This window comes from Heterostelium album, assembly GCF_000004825.1.
Source record: "Heterostelium album PN500 unplaced genomic scaffold PPL_contig14, whole genome shotgun sequence".
Classification (NCBI taxonomy): Eukaryota; Evosea; class Eumycetozoa; order Acytosteliales; family Acytosteliaceae; genus Heterostelium; species Heterostelium album.
This window is the reverse complement of record NW_008805091.1, coordinates 38,902-55,555: the sequence shown is the minus strand read 5'-3', so window position 1 is coordinate 55,555 and position 16,654 is coordinate 38,902. Positions and strand designations below refer to the sequence as shown.

General features: G+C 31.8%; 9 protein-coding genes across 9 annotated transcripts; 3 read left to right on the top strand and 6 right to left on the bottom strand.

The window, feature by feature from the left end:
* Window positions 1-8: 8 nt before the first annotated feature.
* On the top strand, window positions 9-3,445 carry PPL_06142 (uncharacterized protein; the record flags this gene model as incomplete). Its single annotated transcript, XM_020577005.1, has 7 exons — window positions 9-233; window positions 305-507; window positions 579-742; window positions 814-1,189; window positions 1,251-1,362; window positions 1,441-3,328; window positions 3,402-3,445. The coding sequence occupies 7 exons, from the start codon at window positions 9-11 to the stop codon at window positions 3,443-3,445; spliced, it is 3,012 nt and encodes a 1,003-aa protein (XP_020433025.1).
* A 401-nt stretch (window positions 3,446-3,846) lies between these two features.
* Window positions 3,847-4,095, bottom strand: PPL_06141 (uncharacterized protein; the record flags this gene model as incomplete). Its single annotated transcript, XM_020577004.1, has 2 exons — window positions 3,847-3,963; window positions 4,021-4,095. The coding sequence occupies 2 exons, from the start codon at window positions 4,093-4,095 to the stop codon at window positions 3,847-3,849; spliced, it is 192 nt and encodes a 63-aa protein (XP_020433024.1).
* Window positions 4,096-4,443: 348 nt separating this feature from the next.
* On the top strand, window positions 4,444-5,943 carry PPL_06140 (uncharacterized protein; the record flags this gene model as incomplete). The annotated part of the gene is made up of 1 exon (XM_020577003.1): window positions 4,444-5,943. One exon carries the CDS (start codon window positions 4,444-4,446, stop codon window positions 5,941-5,943), a length of 1,500 nt encoding a protein of 499 aa, XP_020433023.1.
* Window positions 5,944-6,038: 95 nt separating this feature from the next.
* On the bottom strand, window positions 6,039-6,599 carry PPL_06139 (DUF3430 domain-containing protein; the record flags this gene model as incomplete). Its single annotated transcript, XM_020577002.1, has 1 exon — window positions 6,039-6,599. The coding sequence occupies one exon, from the start codon at window positions 6,597-6,599 to the stop codon at window positions 6,039-6,041; it is 561 nt and encodes a 186-aa protein (XP_020433022.1).
* Window positions 6,600-7,957: 1,358 nt separating this feature from the next.
* osbE (oxysterol binding family protein) lies at window positions 7,958-9,342 on the bottom strand (the record flags this gene model as incomplete). Its single annotated transcript, XM_020577001.1, has 4 exons — window positions 7,958-8,371; window positions 8,467-8,842; window positions 8,905-8,994; window positions 9,077-9,342. The coding sequence occupies 4 exons, from the start codon at window positions 9,340-9,342 to the stop codon at window positions 7,958-7,960; spliced, it is 1,146 nt and encodes a 381-aa protein (XP_020433021.1).
* Window positions 9,343-10,296: 954 nt separating this feature from the next.
* PPL_06137 (uncharacterized protein) lies at window positions 10,297-11,949 on the bottom strand (the record flags this gene model as incomplete). The annotated part of the gene is made up of 5 exons (XM_020577000.1): window positions 10,297-10,350; window positions 10,446-10,759; window positions 10,868-11,032; window positions 11,157-11,607; window positions 11,695-11,949. 5 exons carry the CDS (start codon window positions 11,947-11,949, stop codon window positions 10,297-10,299), a joined length of 1,239 nt encoding a protein of 412 aa, XP_020433020.1.
* A 536-nt stretch (window positions 11,950-12,485) lies between these two features.
* PPL_06136 (amidohydrolase family protein) lies at window positions 12,486-13,367 on the bottom strand (the record flags this gene model as incomplete). The annotated part of the gene is made up of 1 exon (XM_020576999.1): window positions 12,486-13,367. The coding sequence occupies one exon, from the start codon at window positions 13,365-13,367 to the stop codon at window positions 12,486-12,488; it is 882 nt and encodes a 293-aa protein (XP_020433019.1).
* A 384-nt stretch (window positions 13,368-13,751) lies between these two features.
* Window positions 13,752-13,820, top strand: PPL_06135 (uncharacterized protein; the record flags this gene model as incomplete). The annotated part of the gene is made up of 1 exon (XM_077398158.1): window positions 13,752-13,820. The coding sequence occupies one exon, from the start codon at window positions 13,752-13,754 to the stop codon at window positions 13,818-13,820; it is 69 nt and encodes a 22-aa protein (XP_077254273.1).
* An 816-nt stretch (window positions 13,821-14,636) lies between these two features.
* PPL_06134 (uncharacterized protein) lies at window positions 14,637-16,394 on the bottom strand (the record flags this gene model as incomplete). Its single annotated transcript, XM_020576998.1, has 1 exon — window positions 14,637-16,394. One exon carries the CDS (start codon window positions 16,392-16,394, stop codon window positions 14,637-14,639), a length of 1,758 nt encoding a protein of 585 aa, XP_020433018.1.
* Between the last annotated feature and the right edge of the window lie 260 nt (window positions 16,395-16,654).

Genomic DNA, 16,654 nt, shown 5'->3' with positions numbered 1-16,654 from the left:
ATACTTTTATGACTTCGAAAGGATATACATTGGAAACAATTCATGATATCATAAAATGTACAATATGTCTCAATAGTCCAAAGAATCCTAGATTCTGTCCGACTTGCTCTGCTCTCTTCTGTCTCGAGTGCATCGACAAATGGATTACAACCAACCCAACATGTCCGGCATGCAGAAACAGATTGGATCACGACAATCTAAGTTCAAATCTTATTGTTTCAAATATTCTAAATGTATGTTATCATAATAAAACAACAAAAAAACAAATAGCAAACAAATCAATTTTACTTACATATATTTAAAGGAACTAAGTAAATCACAGGAATACGTTCAACCGGATCTTTGTAATATTCATCATTACGATATGATCTACTATTGCAATAGATGTTTAGAATCGATTTGCTCGGATTGCGCTCTCTTCCAGCATAAGGATCATAACATCGAGAAGATCTCTATCATCTACAACAAGTGTCTTGAGATTATCAAAGTAGAAGAAGAAGCATTAAAGTATGTAATTTAATAGTAAACTATAATAATAACAATGCTAATCTTAATTGTTAAACACACAAATAAAATAGGAAAAGACAAGAAGAGTTAATAGAATTGTCAGCGTTTTTAGAGTCAGACTCCAACCAATTGGATCAAAACAAGAAGGAGGTTGAAGATGAAATGTTAAAGGTTCTAGATGATATTAAAACGAGATTGGATGAAGAAGTAGATCAACGTTTCTCTGTAATTTTAAGTAAGTTTGTTTAATCTATTCAATAAATTATAACAATACTGATATATCTATTAACAACAAAATCTAAATAGATTCACAACAAAAGCTAAATAATGAATTGACACATTTAGATTATTTATATGATAGATTGGTGCAGCATTATAAACGATCACCGAGTGAATTTATAAAGTCAAGTCCGCAGCTCACTAGGAATCTACAGGAGATACACAAGAATTCGATTCTCGAGATTTACAAACCGGTCAATACCGATCTACAATCAGAGTTGTCGCCACAGTACGAAACTAGATTGTTGAAACTAAAGGATTTCCTCAACTCTTCGCAGCCATTCATCAATCGTATCAACTACTTTGGAACCACCTGGGAATTGAAATGCGGTATCGACGAAGATAACATCTATTTGAATCTTAAACTACTTGAAACTCCTTTAAGTGCCAAATATTTTTATAGGTAAGTGTTTGTTGTTAATAAAATAAAAACTGATATCTAATTACTAATATAATAAATTTAGATTTACAATTATTAATCAGAAATCAAGTATAAACAAAGAATATGAATCATCATTTCCTTTGGATGCTGGTAATTCACTTTTCATTCCAAATTTCTCAACAAAAGATCAATTGGTATGTTACTTTAATAATAATAATAATAATATTAAATAACACTTATTAATATGTGTTTGATTGATTTGCTATAATTAGATTGAAGACGGTTTAATTTTGTTGGAAACAGATATTTTGTTGTTAGAGTTTTCATTTAAACCAAAGAATTACTATTTCTTGACGAATGACCTCAAGTATTATATTACGATGTTGGAGACTCAGAATAGTATACTGAGGAGTACAAACAATCAATTAAAGGTATCGAATGAAAGTCTAATACATAGTGGAAATAGTATAATTAGTATAAATAGCAATGGCAATAACAATAGTAGTAGTAGTAGTAGCAACAACAGTATAGGCAGTAACAACAGCAACGGTAAAAACAACAAGTTGATTACCTCCTATGACTATGACAAATCACCGAGAATGGTATCTGAAGAAGAGTATTTTGGTGACGATGAACTCGATGATGTTGTTGACAATGAACAGCATCATCAACAACAACAACAACAAAAGAATAATAATAATAATAGTAATAATAGTAGTAGAAAGAGTCCAAATTCAACATTGCACTATCTTAATTTGAAATACAATAGAGAAAAGGACGAAGACGAAGAAGAAGAAGAAGACGACGAAAGTGATAGTGATGAATCAGACAATGATGACTATGATGAAGATGTCAATCAAGACAATGATGAAGACGAGGAAGATGACAGCGATGAAGACGAAGACGAAGACGAAGAAGATGAAGACGATTCGATATCGCTTGCTCTAACCTCTTCAAACCTAATCGATCAAGACTCTATATCTGGCACAGAGAGTGAAGACATATTTCATCTGAATCGTCATCGTAGACGACGCCCTTATCATCTCGGACAATCATACACCTATAAATATAGCGGCAACAAAACAAAACATATCAATGACATTGATATTAATATTATGAATAGTAATAGTAATGACATTGACATTGACGATAATCAAATACCACATGTACATATTAATCACGTTAATAATAATAATAATAATAATAATAATAGCAATAACAACAACAATAGTAGTAGCAGTAATAACAATAGTAATAATAATAGTAATAATGGTAGTAATAGTGATAATAATAATACCATTAGTGAAAGCAATAGTCTTAATACCAGTTCACAATGGGATTTACAATCTCAGTTCAACTCTTTACATATTAGCAGTGGCAAGTCACGTAATGCCAACAACAACATCAACAACAACAATGGCAATAGCAATTACTTTACCGATATAGATGATAGTTTCAGAATTGACCAGTCACACGAGAACACAGAGAATGAAATGGGTTACGATGAAATGGAACCAATTCCCGACATTCAACCAACAACGACCAACAGTACTTCCTCTCAGCATCAAGTATCTAGAATTCAACCATTAGCACTTTCATCTACTCATGAACTTGATCGTGATGATCTAGAAGATGTTGATGATGACGGTGAAGATGACGATGAAGATGTTGATGACGACGATGATGTAGACTCCTCAAACCTAGAGGAGGAACAAGAAGAAATAGATATCATAGATCCATATGAATTGAATACCGACGATGACGACGACGACGACGATGAAGAAGAGATCATCTACAGCGAAGACCAAGACCAATATCTAAGTGCTGAGGAAGGTGATGATGATGACCATATCAACATCCACCGACATCATCAAATCCACAACTACACCGTCGACGACTATGATGACGATCCATTCGATTCAGATGTAGAATATCAACCAACCGAAGAAGAGGAAATCTATATTGACCAAGATCATGGAATATCAACGATTCTAAATGTAACAACTACCAACAACAACAACAGCAATATTATTAATAACGATAATAATAATAGTACGAACAATATAAATAGTAATAATAATCGTAATAAATCACCATCACCACCAACAACAACAACAACAACAATAACAACACTTTCAATACCATTGCCTTTTAATAATAGTAATACAATTCACAATCAAATTTCCAATCACTCTCCTCCGATACCGCCATCCAACAACAATTTAATATTTAGCTATCCAAACTCATAGCAATAGCAACAGCACAAACCAGCAATAGCACAACACACAAGTAATAACAACTGCAGCAGAATCTGCCATTTGGTATACCATCCATCATCAAATTAATATTTAATTTTAATTATTTATTTATAATTTTTTTAATAAAAAAAAATGGAAAAAAAATTACAATTTTTTGTTATTTCCCAACCCATAAAAATGAATATGTCTTTAAAATCGATTTCATTTAACACCACGACTACTCGATTAGTCAGTGCTGGGATGACCTGCTTTGGGAAGCAGCTGGGACTTCAAATCCCTGGATCACTAGCGTGATAGGTGTTCGATTCATCCTTCCTAGCGATAAATACAACAATATAGTCAAGATGTAGACTCAAAATATACATACAGACTTTTTTGAATTTATCGATTAGCCTTCATGGGTTCGAGGCTCGGTAATGACTAAGTTTCCCCGCTACCGTAACGTATATAAAAAACTGATGTCCTAAGAGCCCACGGGCAATGCATTGACACGAACTCGTGAGGAGGTGATAAAAACACCTCCTTAATGCAATGGACCTAAAAAAAAAAAAAAAAAAAAACTCTAAAGGTAAAATCATATTAGAGTAACCAGACAAACTTGACATCGATAACCGAGGGCCTTTTAACCCCAGCGTAGAGTACAAAAGCATTGATAGTTAACCAAACCATTGGGAAACCTAATCGACTTGAACCAACCTTCCTTAGGTCCTAACATACTTGGCCAAGATAACACCATCCTTCTAACAGTTATCATCAACTCAGTTACAGCAATCGAATCTGTAAACTCGATCCTAGGTGATACGAGGTATCTAAAAGTTTCAAAATTGCCAAAAAAAAAAAATACTAATATTTAGTGTCTCCAGCCCAAGAGCTACCTTTTTTTTTGCATCAAGAATTCCTTCAATCAAAAACAACACCACAAATTTTTTTTTTAAATCAATTTAATAAAATTTTTAAAATGACACAAATCACTGATGTGATGACTGAAAAATCAATCAATCTTTTTTATTATTTCCGATGGAGACTCCAACAAATAATAATAATACAATTCAATTACCTTTAATTATTTATAAAGCACTCATTCAATATATATGGATTGATAATATAAAGAATAAAGAGAAAGAAGCTTTGGCATTGGTGTGCAAACAGTGGTTTGAAATCATTGGTCGTCACACAAGTAGAAACAATGGTATTGTCTACGAGTACTATTTAAATGATTATCGACAGACTTTTCAAGATGAATTGATTAGTCACCATTCGTTACTGACTGAAATCTACAGGCTGAACGTCAGACTTTTACCCTCTTCCTCTAGATATTACCGACTATCTGGTCAACAAAGTGTAACATTGCCAGTGAGTCAAGAAGTCTTTGACACACAATGCTTTTCAAAGTTGAAACTACTGGTGCTTAGCCCGAGTACTCTCAACTCTGTTTTGTTTCCGAAATTTGTTGAGCGAGTCTTTGCCATCCAATCGAAACAAAGAAAACATTGTTTAAATAAACTGTTGATACAAGCCACCGAACAAATATCCGAACAGTCGCTCCAATCGCTGAATCCACTACTTCCTTTCATCTCGAAACTTACTGTCATTGCTACTTGGCATAGTGCTGCCGATCCCTATGAACACCACGGTGGACTTGTCACTTTTATCCAATCGCTCTGTGACCTCAAGCTTCGTAAACTCTCCATCGATCTGCATCCAGTGTTGATGCAACGATTGTTCTCCGATTCAACCAAGCTACCGAGAGTAGACAGCCTGAATATCGAAACCAAGTTTACCAAAGAAAGTGAAATTCCATGGAGTTTCTTGAACAACTTGGACATATTAAGAAACTTTTCATGTGCTTTACCATTGGCTAGTCAAGAGTTTCTCCAATTCCTGATATCGAACAAAACCATCGCTAATCTGTACTCTGCTCTACCAACAACAGATCTAGTCTATAAGAGAATCCACAAGCAGTCCTCCGTTACCGATCTTACATTGAAGCTGTTAACACAAAACATGTTGATTGCCAATTGTAATAATATATTCCTCGAGAAGTTTGTCTTACCAAGCCAGTTGAAGAGTTTGACATTGCTTCACGAACAAAACGAATGCTCCACAGTATTCTCAAAGATAATGACTGCTTTGGAATCACATGACGAGTTGACATCGTTAAGTATAGCAAAGACAAGCCAGCTTATGGATATAAAAGAACTTGGATTCATGTTGGCACTAAACAGATCGGTGAAGCATCTAACAGTGACAAACAACTATGGTGACACTCCTCTTGAAATGGAGAATATCATGCTCGGTCTCACAAAGAATACGACCCTCCAAACTCTGACACTCTATGTCAACCTAAACAAAGAGATATTCCAACGTCTATTTGAAATGCTCGAAATCAATTCGACCATTCACAAGGTCATATGCAATCGTAAATCAATAGCACAAAAGCATAAATTCACACCAAAACTGCAATCTCTTTTTGAAATCAATTTGGATTCTTCACTTTTAACATTTGTAAGAAAATAATAAAGTTATTTTAATGATTGATTCACAATTATTTAATTTGTGAATAACTATTTTTATTTAAAATAATTGAATTGTTTGTTGTTGATACTATTGCTTTATTGACAAATCTCTCTAGTTTGGATGATTCCTGCAGCCTCTGGACAAAAGTCTTGGGTGGTGACTTCGTTGATGATAGATGGTGAACCAGAGCAATCCATACTATCGAAATAGTTGTAGGTTTGGGTTGTTCCGTTGCAGGTAATTGAACTACCAGAGAAACAGGTATTGGTACGTTGATACTTGACTGACAACTCTGATCCTTGGCACAATGGTTCAGAATAAGCATAGCTGGCAAGGGTATTGTTTGGAACTACAATTTGCTCGGTACACTTAATGGAGAAACCATAGTTACATTCTGCAAGGTCAAAGCTTCTGGAGCTGGTAGAGAAACCAGAGCAATCTGGAGCTGAAAATACTTGGAGAATAGCAGTACCATTATCGAAACAAGTGTACAACTTACTGTCATAACATTGTCCAGCGACATGGTATGAAGCATAGACATCATTTCCAATCGAACAATCACGGTCGGTGAATTGTTGGAATAGGAAATATTGAGTAGCACTTGATACAACAATCATTCCAACAAACAAAACAGATACCAATAATTTTCTATTCATCTTTGTTTTTTTTCAATTGGTGGTAAAAATATATTTATATATAAACTAATAATAATTTAGAAAATAAAAAAAGATATAAAATTGTAGCTTTACAAATATAAAGTATTACAAATATTAATTAATAATAATAATAAGAAAAAATAAAAATGATTTTAGATTTCTTATTTATTTAAATAGGGATGGGATGATGTAAGTTTTGAGGGTAAATTGAAAATCAACAAAAAAAATATTTTACTTAAATTTTAATATTAAATTAACAAAAGTTCAGTTTTAATGAAAAAATTGAATCATTATAATAATTTAGATAGTCTGCCCACCTGACACCCTATCGTATCATGTCATTCTCGTTTTGTTTCTGCAATCTTTGAATTTGCAGCTTATGAAACGAGTGCTCTTTTCAATTACTATATTAATCGCAATGACAATATTTTTTAAAAAAAAATTTCACCAAAATCTAGAGATTCTGATATATCAATTATTTAGATAGAAAAAATGATCATCAAAGTTTAACATAAAAAAAAATTTAAAAAAAAACTATGAAAATATTATAGTTTTCTATTAATTTGATTAAAAAATGGTTTTTTTTGCCTATGACGACCCTATAATTTTTAGTTTTTTTTTTATTTTATTTTAAAATCTAAAAATATATATTTTTTTCATTTTGTCGCGAGTTGTGATTTGTGGTCACAACGAGAGGTTTGATAAATAATGAAATCATGCTGGGTTTTTTGGGTGCCCAATAAGACAAGGTTGTGTCTTTCTCTTTGCACAACAAAACAATTTTGTTTTTTTTTTCGACAAACAACAAAAAATCGAACCAGATTGATCTATTCAACTACCTACGTTTCTTCCAAACTGAATCTTTCCACAATATATTTTTTTGTGAAGAAATACGAGCGATGTCTTTTAATTTTTGATCGATGGTTTAACATGTTTTGTTTTGAAATATTGTATAGATTTTTAGAGATTTAGTATAGTTTACAAAGTAAATGATACTTTTATACTTTTATTTCTTAATAAAAAACAATATTGAGAAAATCATGATTTATAAAGTACTATAATTATATCTAAAAATAAATTTTAGTTTATTATTTTATCGATCTTCAACCATCAACCTTTTTTCGAATATCAGACCATTCAAAGATCTTGTTTTAATTTTTTGATTAATACAATTTTGTGTTAGGATGAGATTGTATGATCCTTGATTTTAATTACACAAAAAGTTTAATTTAATTTAATTTAATTTAGTTTAAATTCATTTGTTTTATTTTATTGTTGTGGCGTTACATTATATTACATTACAATACTTATGTTTATGATGGTAAGCAATAAATTATTTCTATGGTTACAACTTCATTTTATTTGTGAAGTTCGGGATTCAATGACCAGAAACCATCTCTATCTTGAGTAAAGTGAGCGGGTTTCCATTGTTCATTCTTTTCTTTTCTTTCGGCAGCTTTTCTTCGTTGTTCTTCTTCTACCTTGGTCTTCTCCTTGTTGATCGCTTTACCGGGTTGACCTGTCTTTATAGCATCAAAGAGAGCACCCCATACGACATTCGAGTTGGTAGGTAGTTGTTTGTCTGCGCTGACCTGAACAACTTCACCCGGTGTATATTCCTTCTTATTGTAGAACGTCTTGTACTCTGCTTTCTTATCTTTGTAGGGTGCAATCTTTAACTCTTCATCCCATTGACCTTTGATCCTCTGTATCTTTTCCTCACCATTATAAACTGTTGCCTCCAAACAATTATAATGACCAACTAATAATGGCTATATATTTATAATAAAAAATAATAATAATAATATACAATATTATGTTAGTTTACTTTTTCTATCTACTATTTACTACTATTACTATTACTTACTTTTGGATAATAGGTTGCTTTAATTCTATATTTACTCTTTGAGGAGGTGAGTACTGATTCACCAGCATACTCGCTGAAACCACGGAATAGACGAATAGCTACTGGTGGCGATGTACAGGAGAAGGTTTCACCAAACTTTTCGAAATGAATTTGGACGGCACCGTCAAGCGTCAGTTTGATGTATGTACCCATAAAGTTGACTTTGACCGGTGTGAAATAGTTTACTTTGATACCTGCCTTTCTACAGTAGATCTCCGATGATGTACATGGTGGATGATGAGATATCTGCTCTGCAAAAGCGGTAATCTCTGCATCTGAATCAGAATACTTTACATTAGCCTCAAATGTTTCACCAAGTACTGGATTCAATGGTTTTCTTTTATAAAGTATAGAAATGTTAAGTAAATCTAACAATTTGATTCAATTCAATTAACATACTTTGTAAGTTCTTTTGGTAACCATCTTGTTGTCATAAGATATTTAAATACTTCAAGCATTCTTTGATAATCATCTTCAATATCATTACATCTGTTTGTTTGTTTGTTTGTTTGTTGTTAATATTGTTGGTTTTTAAAACCTATTGATTACAAATGTATTAAAAGATACTTACTTTATTAATATATTAAAGAATGGGGAGGAATTCTCAGAGAAATAGCAGACACTTGATTTCGGCAATACAAGTGAACCAGCAATGTTAATCGATGTCAAGTCACCTCCTACCTTGATATTCTTGATAATACTTCCAATGAGAGTTCCACCTTCTTCGCCATCTTCGGCAGCAGCTGAAGTAGCATTGGTGGTTGTCGTAGTTGTATGAGCTACTGTTTCATGTGGTAAAGTTTCACCAACATCTTCTAAGTTTTTAGATTTACCCATAATAAAATAATAACAAAATATTTAAACAAACAATACTATTAAATAAATAAACTATAAATAAAATTAATTAATCTATAAATTATCAATGGTGTGTTTGTTATATTAATAAACAAAACAGTTTACTGATTTTAAACTTAAAGAAACAAAAAAAAAATTCATATTTTTACAATAAATTAAAATCTGATTAGTTATTGTAGGGGTTTGTGCAAACCATTCCTCATGAGTCATAAAAACTAATCAATTATGTAGTCATTGGTCACAGCGGAATTAAAATTTTTGCATCATGATAACTTCAACTCACAACATGTTTGTCGATTGGGTAATAAATCTGTGAAAAAAAAACACCACATTTCACAATTTTTTTTTTTTTCAATCTTTTTTTTAGCTATTGTTGTTTATAAAGTTTGAAGTCACCGTAAATTATTGTTTGTAGGTCGTTGTAATGCAATATATTTATAGAGCAGAAAGTAATTAATTGATTATTGATTGTTAGATTTTTTTTTTTTTTTTTGTGGTTATATGTGACATTTTATAAGTATTTGATCAATCTAATCTGTTTGACGATATCTCATAAGTAGTACTATTAACTTTTTTTGTACAAAAAGATATACTTACAAACACCATTTGACCTGGGGTTGACAAATCTTTAAACCAGACTCTTTCATTTTCTATATTATTCAATGATCCGCTGATGACTTTTCGATCCTTTCCAATGTTGAGTGATGATATGTTGTACTCTTCTAGTATATCAATAAATAATTATTATTATTTTAGTGATGCAAATAATGTGTGGGTACAGATGAAATTGAAATCTATTCTGCCGCGAACGATGCAACATCAATTGGTTTATTAAAAAGATTTAGATACAAAAAAAAACAGTAGATATTTACAAATTAATTCATTGATTTGATTTTCTTTCTGTTAGTTATACAATTAATAAGTAATCTAATCTAACTATTCTGATTGAGGATATCTCATAAGTGCCCAAAATGGACAAAACGATGGACTCTAGATTAATTTGAACATATTATTATTAAAAATAGATTGATTAGATAGATATTTTTTTTTTTTTGCAACAGTTTAAATTGTTGATTATAACTTACAACATGTCTTAAAACTTTGAAACCTAATCGATCGAAAAATCTAAGACTCGAAAGACTTGCTGTGTCTGTATAGATTGCAACTTTCTGAGAGTCTGCCAGTTTTATTACAGTGTCTATGAGTTCAGTACCGATTGTTTGATTTTGGAACTGAGGATCTATACATATACAGTTGATATACCAGTGTGGTGTATCTCTAGTTAGCTGTTGATGCGTCTTCTCTGAGAGGTCAAACATAGCCAACACTCTCGAGAGTGGACCCATTCCCATCTTTAAAGGTGCTGCTGCAAATCCAACTTTAACCATCTCCATAACAGCTGTAAAATTATTATTATTATTATTATTATTATTATTATTATTATAAAAGTTAGAATGTTAGTTCTATTTTTTTTTTATTTCTGTATTAATATCTTTTGTTTACTTACAAACACCGATTTGACCTGGAGGTTGACAAATCATTAAACCAGATAACTTTCTTGATTCCGATGCGCTATTCTTGTAGAATAGACCCCATACTCTTGCACGTTTGACAGCATAGCTTAACATCTTTTCACAATACCATTCACCACCTGATTTCTTCCAATAAACATCTTGAAAGAAATAATTCATAAATGGATCTGTTTTGATTTGTTATAATACACACATTGTAATTAGATTATATTAATAATTGATTTTTAAAGTAGGTTGATTCATAATAGCTTTTTAGTACTTTACCATTGTGACAAGATGTTTCCATTAGTTTTGCTGCTAAACTACATTCATTCTCTAATAATTCTCTTATGACTATATCTTTCTTTGGTTTTGGTAATATATTTACATTTGTATTTACATTGTTGTTGCTGCTGCTGTTGATATTATTATTGTTGTTGTTGTTTGGGTTGATTTTACTTGAGAGAACTGTAAGTTGATCTAACATACTAGAGATTTGAGATGCAATCTCCTGTTGTTCTTTGCTATCGATTACTCTTTTACTTGGATCGTCATTTTCAAGTTCTATCTCCTGCAACTTATCAAACTGTTGAATCAACTCTCTCAATGTATAGTTGGGTGTCAGATCTTTGATTGTCAATGGTTTTTTACACAATGGACAATTCGGCTGTCTTTTCAACCAACCTTCAATTGAATTTCTATCGAATGAATGTCCACAAGTCGAAATTACAGCATCCTATTAATAGATAGAGGAGTAATAATAACAAAAATTAATAAAACCAACAATATTGTTTTAAAGTTATAACTAAAAGACATGACATACCTCCATGATTGATATTGTAATAGGATCAGTTATTAATCTTTCATAATCATCTTTATTGAATTTATTTGATTTTATCTTACTATTTTCATTTGATTCAACTTTTTCTTCTTCTTCTTTTTGTACTTCAGAGTTTGATTGTTGTTGTTGTTGTTGCTGTTCTTCAACTACTCTAACATTTTCATCTACAACTATATTATCTTTGCTGACATTATTGTCGACAATAATATTTTGCTTTTCATCTTGTATTTCTGACATTACTAAAATAAATTGTTTATTTTAGGATTGTTACAAAAAAATAAAATAAAAAATTATCAAAAAATAAAAAAGAATAGGAATAAGATTTAGTTTGTTATAAATAATCAACAGATAAGAAAGGTTAAGTGGTTTGATGATTCATCGCAATACCACCTTTCTTTTAAATTAAATTTTTCCATTTTTTTTAAGAAATTTTTTGTGTTTTTCTTTTTTTTAAAGCACACAAAAAATACTAAAACTGGAAAAAAATAGAGTTGAAACAAACTTTTTAGCTATGGTTATTTAGTACTTGAACAGTTTGCTAAGACTTGCAAATGAATCTAATTCTACATAATCATCTTCAATCACACCATGGTTTCTTTATTATTGTTTTTTTTTTTAAGATTAATTACAACCTTTCTATTTTTTTGTATTCCTCACATATTGTTTCATTATGATTTTCTTTATTTGCAATTAATTCAATCACATTTACCATTATTTTTTTATAAAGTTCGTAAAAAAAAAATTAATTTTATTATTTTGTTTTTAACTAATATTTAGCTATTATATTTTTCACCATAAAATAATGATGAGTTGACAAAGAAGATATCGAATATCTGTGAAGTTTTCAGTCCCTTGAAACAATCTTTCAGGAAATCATTCCATTCCTGCTGGGTTAGTGATGCCGATGGCCAATCGGATGCCCACATAGTTCTCTTGGCACCAAAGGTTTTTACAAGGTGTCGGATCAACGGTGAAACCTTATAAAAGATCTCACCAAACTTTGCATTTCGATTCGATTGTTTGAGTGTCTCGCTGTAGATACCAGAGAGTTTGCATACTACATTCTTGGAGACACTGGCAATAGCTTTGATATCGGACTTCCATTGTTTCAAACGGTCTTCGGTGTTGGGACGACCAATGAAATCGAGGATAGCTCGCAACTTTGGATAGGCTTTCAGGAATTTATAGATGTGCTCGAGATGTTGAGGTTTGACGCGTGCTTCGAATATCAGGTTTCTCTCGATCATGTATTTAATGAGTGGACGCACCTCTCTCGAGATTAGCCATTCCTCTTGGAGATCGTCGATCATTGGACACAAACCAATGAGCAGTGGTCGATGTTCCACGCTAATGATTGACTTTTTGTAGCGCTCTTGTAGTGCGAGGAGTGCTTCTTCGTTGGAATCGGCAATATCATACCATCCAACCATTCCATTGATTTTGCCTTCAGAATTGATTGCGATTTTCATTAGTCGGTCGGATTCATCTTGTGTTGGAGTTGATTGGATTAAAGTGACTGTACATTGTTCAACTCGTATACATTGTTGTTGAAGTTCCAACATTGAATAGTCTTTATACATATTTCTAAAAATATCTTTTAGCCATTTTTGTTCTTCTTTTTTCCAAAGTGTAACATTATTATCTAAACACAACATTTTATAATATTTAAATTTGTTACTTTTATAATAAATAAATAAATAAATAAATAATTGCAATAATATTATTTCTAATAATAAAAATAAACAAAGTGATGTTATGAAAGGTTTGTTTTAATTTATAGAAAAGTTAAACTAGTAATAGATGTTGATTTTGATGATGTTGATGGATTGATTGAAAAGGATTAAGATAACGGTGATGGTGATGGTATTGATTGAATAGTTGTGTGTTGATTTAATGAATAATCAACGAGATGATACACCAAGCAAAAACACAATGCAATTCAACACCAACTATAAAAAACATAAAATTTATATTTGTTCTTTTTCTTCTTCTTGATCAAAAGATACACAATGTTAAACAATATTAAAACAACAAATAAAATGGCATTTAACTCTTTTGTAAATATAAATGTTGTGTTTTCTAAATTGGAATTCATCTCACGTCCTTAAATTACTTTCATTTTTCTTTCTTTCTATTTATTTTGTTTGTTTCAAACCATATATAATCACTATACCCAATCAATACAACACATCAACGTTCCCTCCTTTGTTTGTTTGTTTCAAGTTTAACACAGCAACACAACGCAACGCAACACACACTATCATCAAAAGAAAGAAAATGAAGAAAGAAATAAATTTAAACAAACTTTAGCCTAATATATTAAACTCACATTCAAATAAACTATCAAATCAACTGCGCTTATCACGAATACCACTGCTAATCTGCTACCCACCCTCTATATATTAAATGGTTTCATAGTTTGCCAGTGAGAGTGTGATGATTGATGATGGTATGGTGGTTGGGAGTAACAAACAAAGAAAGAAAGTAAGTATTTATTTGTGTGTTGTTGGCACAAAACAACACCATCTATCTCAAACAAACAAACAAAAATAAATAAATAAAAACACCACCATTTACATCAGTGAAAGTTGTGGTGGTAGTAGTAGTAACACTAAGAGTTGATTTGATTGTATTGATTTTATTTTTATTTAATGCATTAAATCTATATTAGTTATTTAATTTAAAATAAGTTTTTTTTTACAGGATAAATTTTTCTTTCAATTGATCAATAGATCGATGTTTTATTTATATGAATTTTTGTTTGTTTGTTTGTTTGTTATGATGAAAACAATGAATAAGATGACAATGTTTTGTCAATCTGATGGTTTTAGAGTATGATTCAAATCATTTTGATTGTAATAATTCTTTATTTTATTTTATTTTTAATGATTTAAATTAATGACTGTTGATTATTATTGGTTTGTTTATTTTATTAGATTGATTACATCATTCCATAGAGAATTCGATAATGTGCGATCTCTGGGCACAACAAAACTATTGGCATAATAAAAGAGATTGCAAAGTGATTTCGATGTGGTTCGATATTCTTGGGTGTGATTCTTGGTTTCGTATGCAACACCCCTCCTGAGACTTGAAGACAATCCCAAGTACTGTATCTTGTCTTTCTCAATGAGACATTCGAATAATCGCTTACTTGCTTCCATGTGATCCGGTAATATCAAATGAGTAATCGTTTCGTTGGTTTTAAATGCCTCTTCAATATCATATTGATAGCCACCTGATACATGATTATTAAATAGCGATAGGAAAGTGATTGTCTGGTTGTTTTGCGCGAATTTCATGAAAGACAACTCTAGTCGATAGTCATCTCGAATACAGTTGTGGAGCAAGAGGTGGGTGATGGTCTTATTGATTTCGAATGACTCAAAGAGTTGCGAGCAAACAATTAATCTCATACTGTCAAGCAAGAGGTATTTAATCGTTGTGTTCAATGCCCATATCTGAGCAAATGCTTGTTGAGATTCTGGGGTGATCTTTCTATGTTTTGCATAGTGGTGACACCAATTTCTAAGGGAAAGTCTTTTGATAGTTTGATTGGAAGCCAGTGCTTTGCATACTCTGTTCCAGTTCTCTGGATCATCCAGGGGGACACCACTATGCTCGTTGATACCATAACATTTACAAAGTCCATGACCATCTTCACTGGCACCAAGATGACAGAAGGAAATAGCAACCGCCAATGATTTAATATGTGGACATTCGCTGACGGCAACGAGTAAATCACGTAGTTCTATTAAATCATCATCAATTCTCAAGTGTCTGAGTGTCTTGATTCTAAAGAGTGTGTTGTATCTAGTATGTATTCTGGGATCCTCGTCGCCCCATCCATATTCGAAGCGAAGATTAATCGAATCTGTTTGCCACCATCTAACAACATTGTAAAAGTTTTCTGTCACTATTTTCTTGTCACCTTCCATCTTCACTTGTTTAACTTTCATTTTGATAGACTTTATGTTTTTAAATTTCGAAAAGTCATAGTCAATGGTAATCTCTTCAGCACCAAAGTCGTAGAGGAATTTACGATGAAAATCAACTTTGACATGAATATCGATATGTGGATATCTCTCGGCTAGACAGTCAACCACCCAATCACCAACTTGAGTTCGAATGACAATGATTGTGAGATTTGGGAAATTGTCAATATAGTCACACACAATGTCCATTCTATCTTCATTAGACTTTTGTTCATCGTTCCAACCAAGCTCTTGGATTGTTAGTCTGAGAATATTATCAACGTGGTAGAGTGACCACGGTGTTGGGAGGATAAGACGACTTTCTAACTTATCGAATTTACTACAATCGCCTTTCCAAGCTGCATTGAATCGAGTGAGTCGACATGAAACATATTTAAACCATGATTTGCAAACCAATGCGAGCGTGAGCAGTTTCTCGAAAGATGGAACTCTGTCTCCAGCAGTATCTGAAACCCATCTTCTCATCAGTGGAACCAAGATATTATTTTGTTCAAACAATGCGAGGTATTGATGCAAGGCATGCTGAACGATACAACTCTGAACAAAAGATGGCAATTGACAATGGATGGGAGTAAGCACCCTAGTATCAGGTGGCATACTACCATTATCATCGTATACATCTACCTTTGAAAAGGGGATTTTACTACTATGTGATTCTTTTGAACGTGGAGATCTCAAATGAGACATTATTTGTAAAAAGATGTTTGAAAAAAAAAGGATGACATTTTAATCAAAATATTAATCTATACTAGCGATGAGGGGTAAATAATTTTGAAATGAAGCAATAAACAAGTGTGATCAAACTGAGGGATAAAAAATTTTGTAATTTAGAATTTTTTTTTAAAAAACAAAGAAATTCTCTTTTTTTTTTTTATCAAACTAATACCTGAACAAGAGATGTGTTATTGAATACCGAGTTCCATGAAGATAGAGCTGAGTTTGTTGTG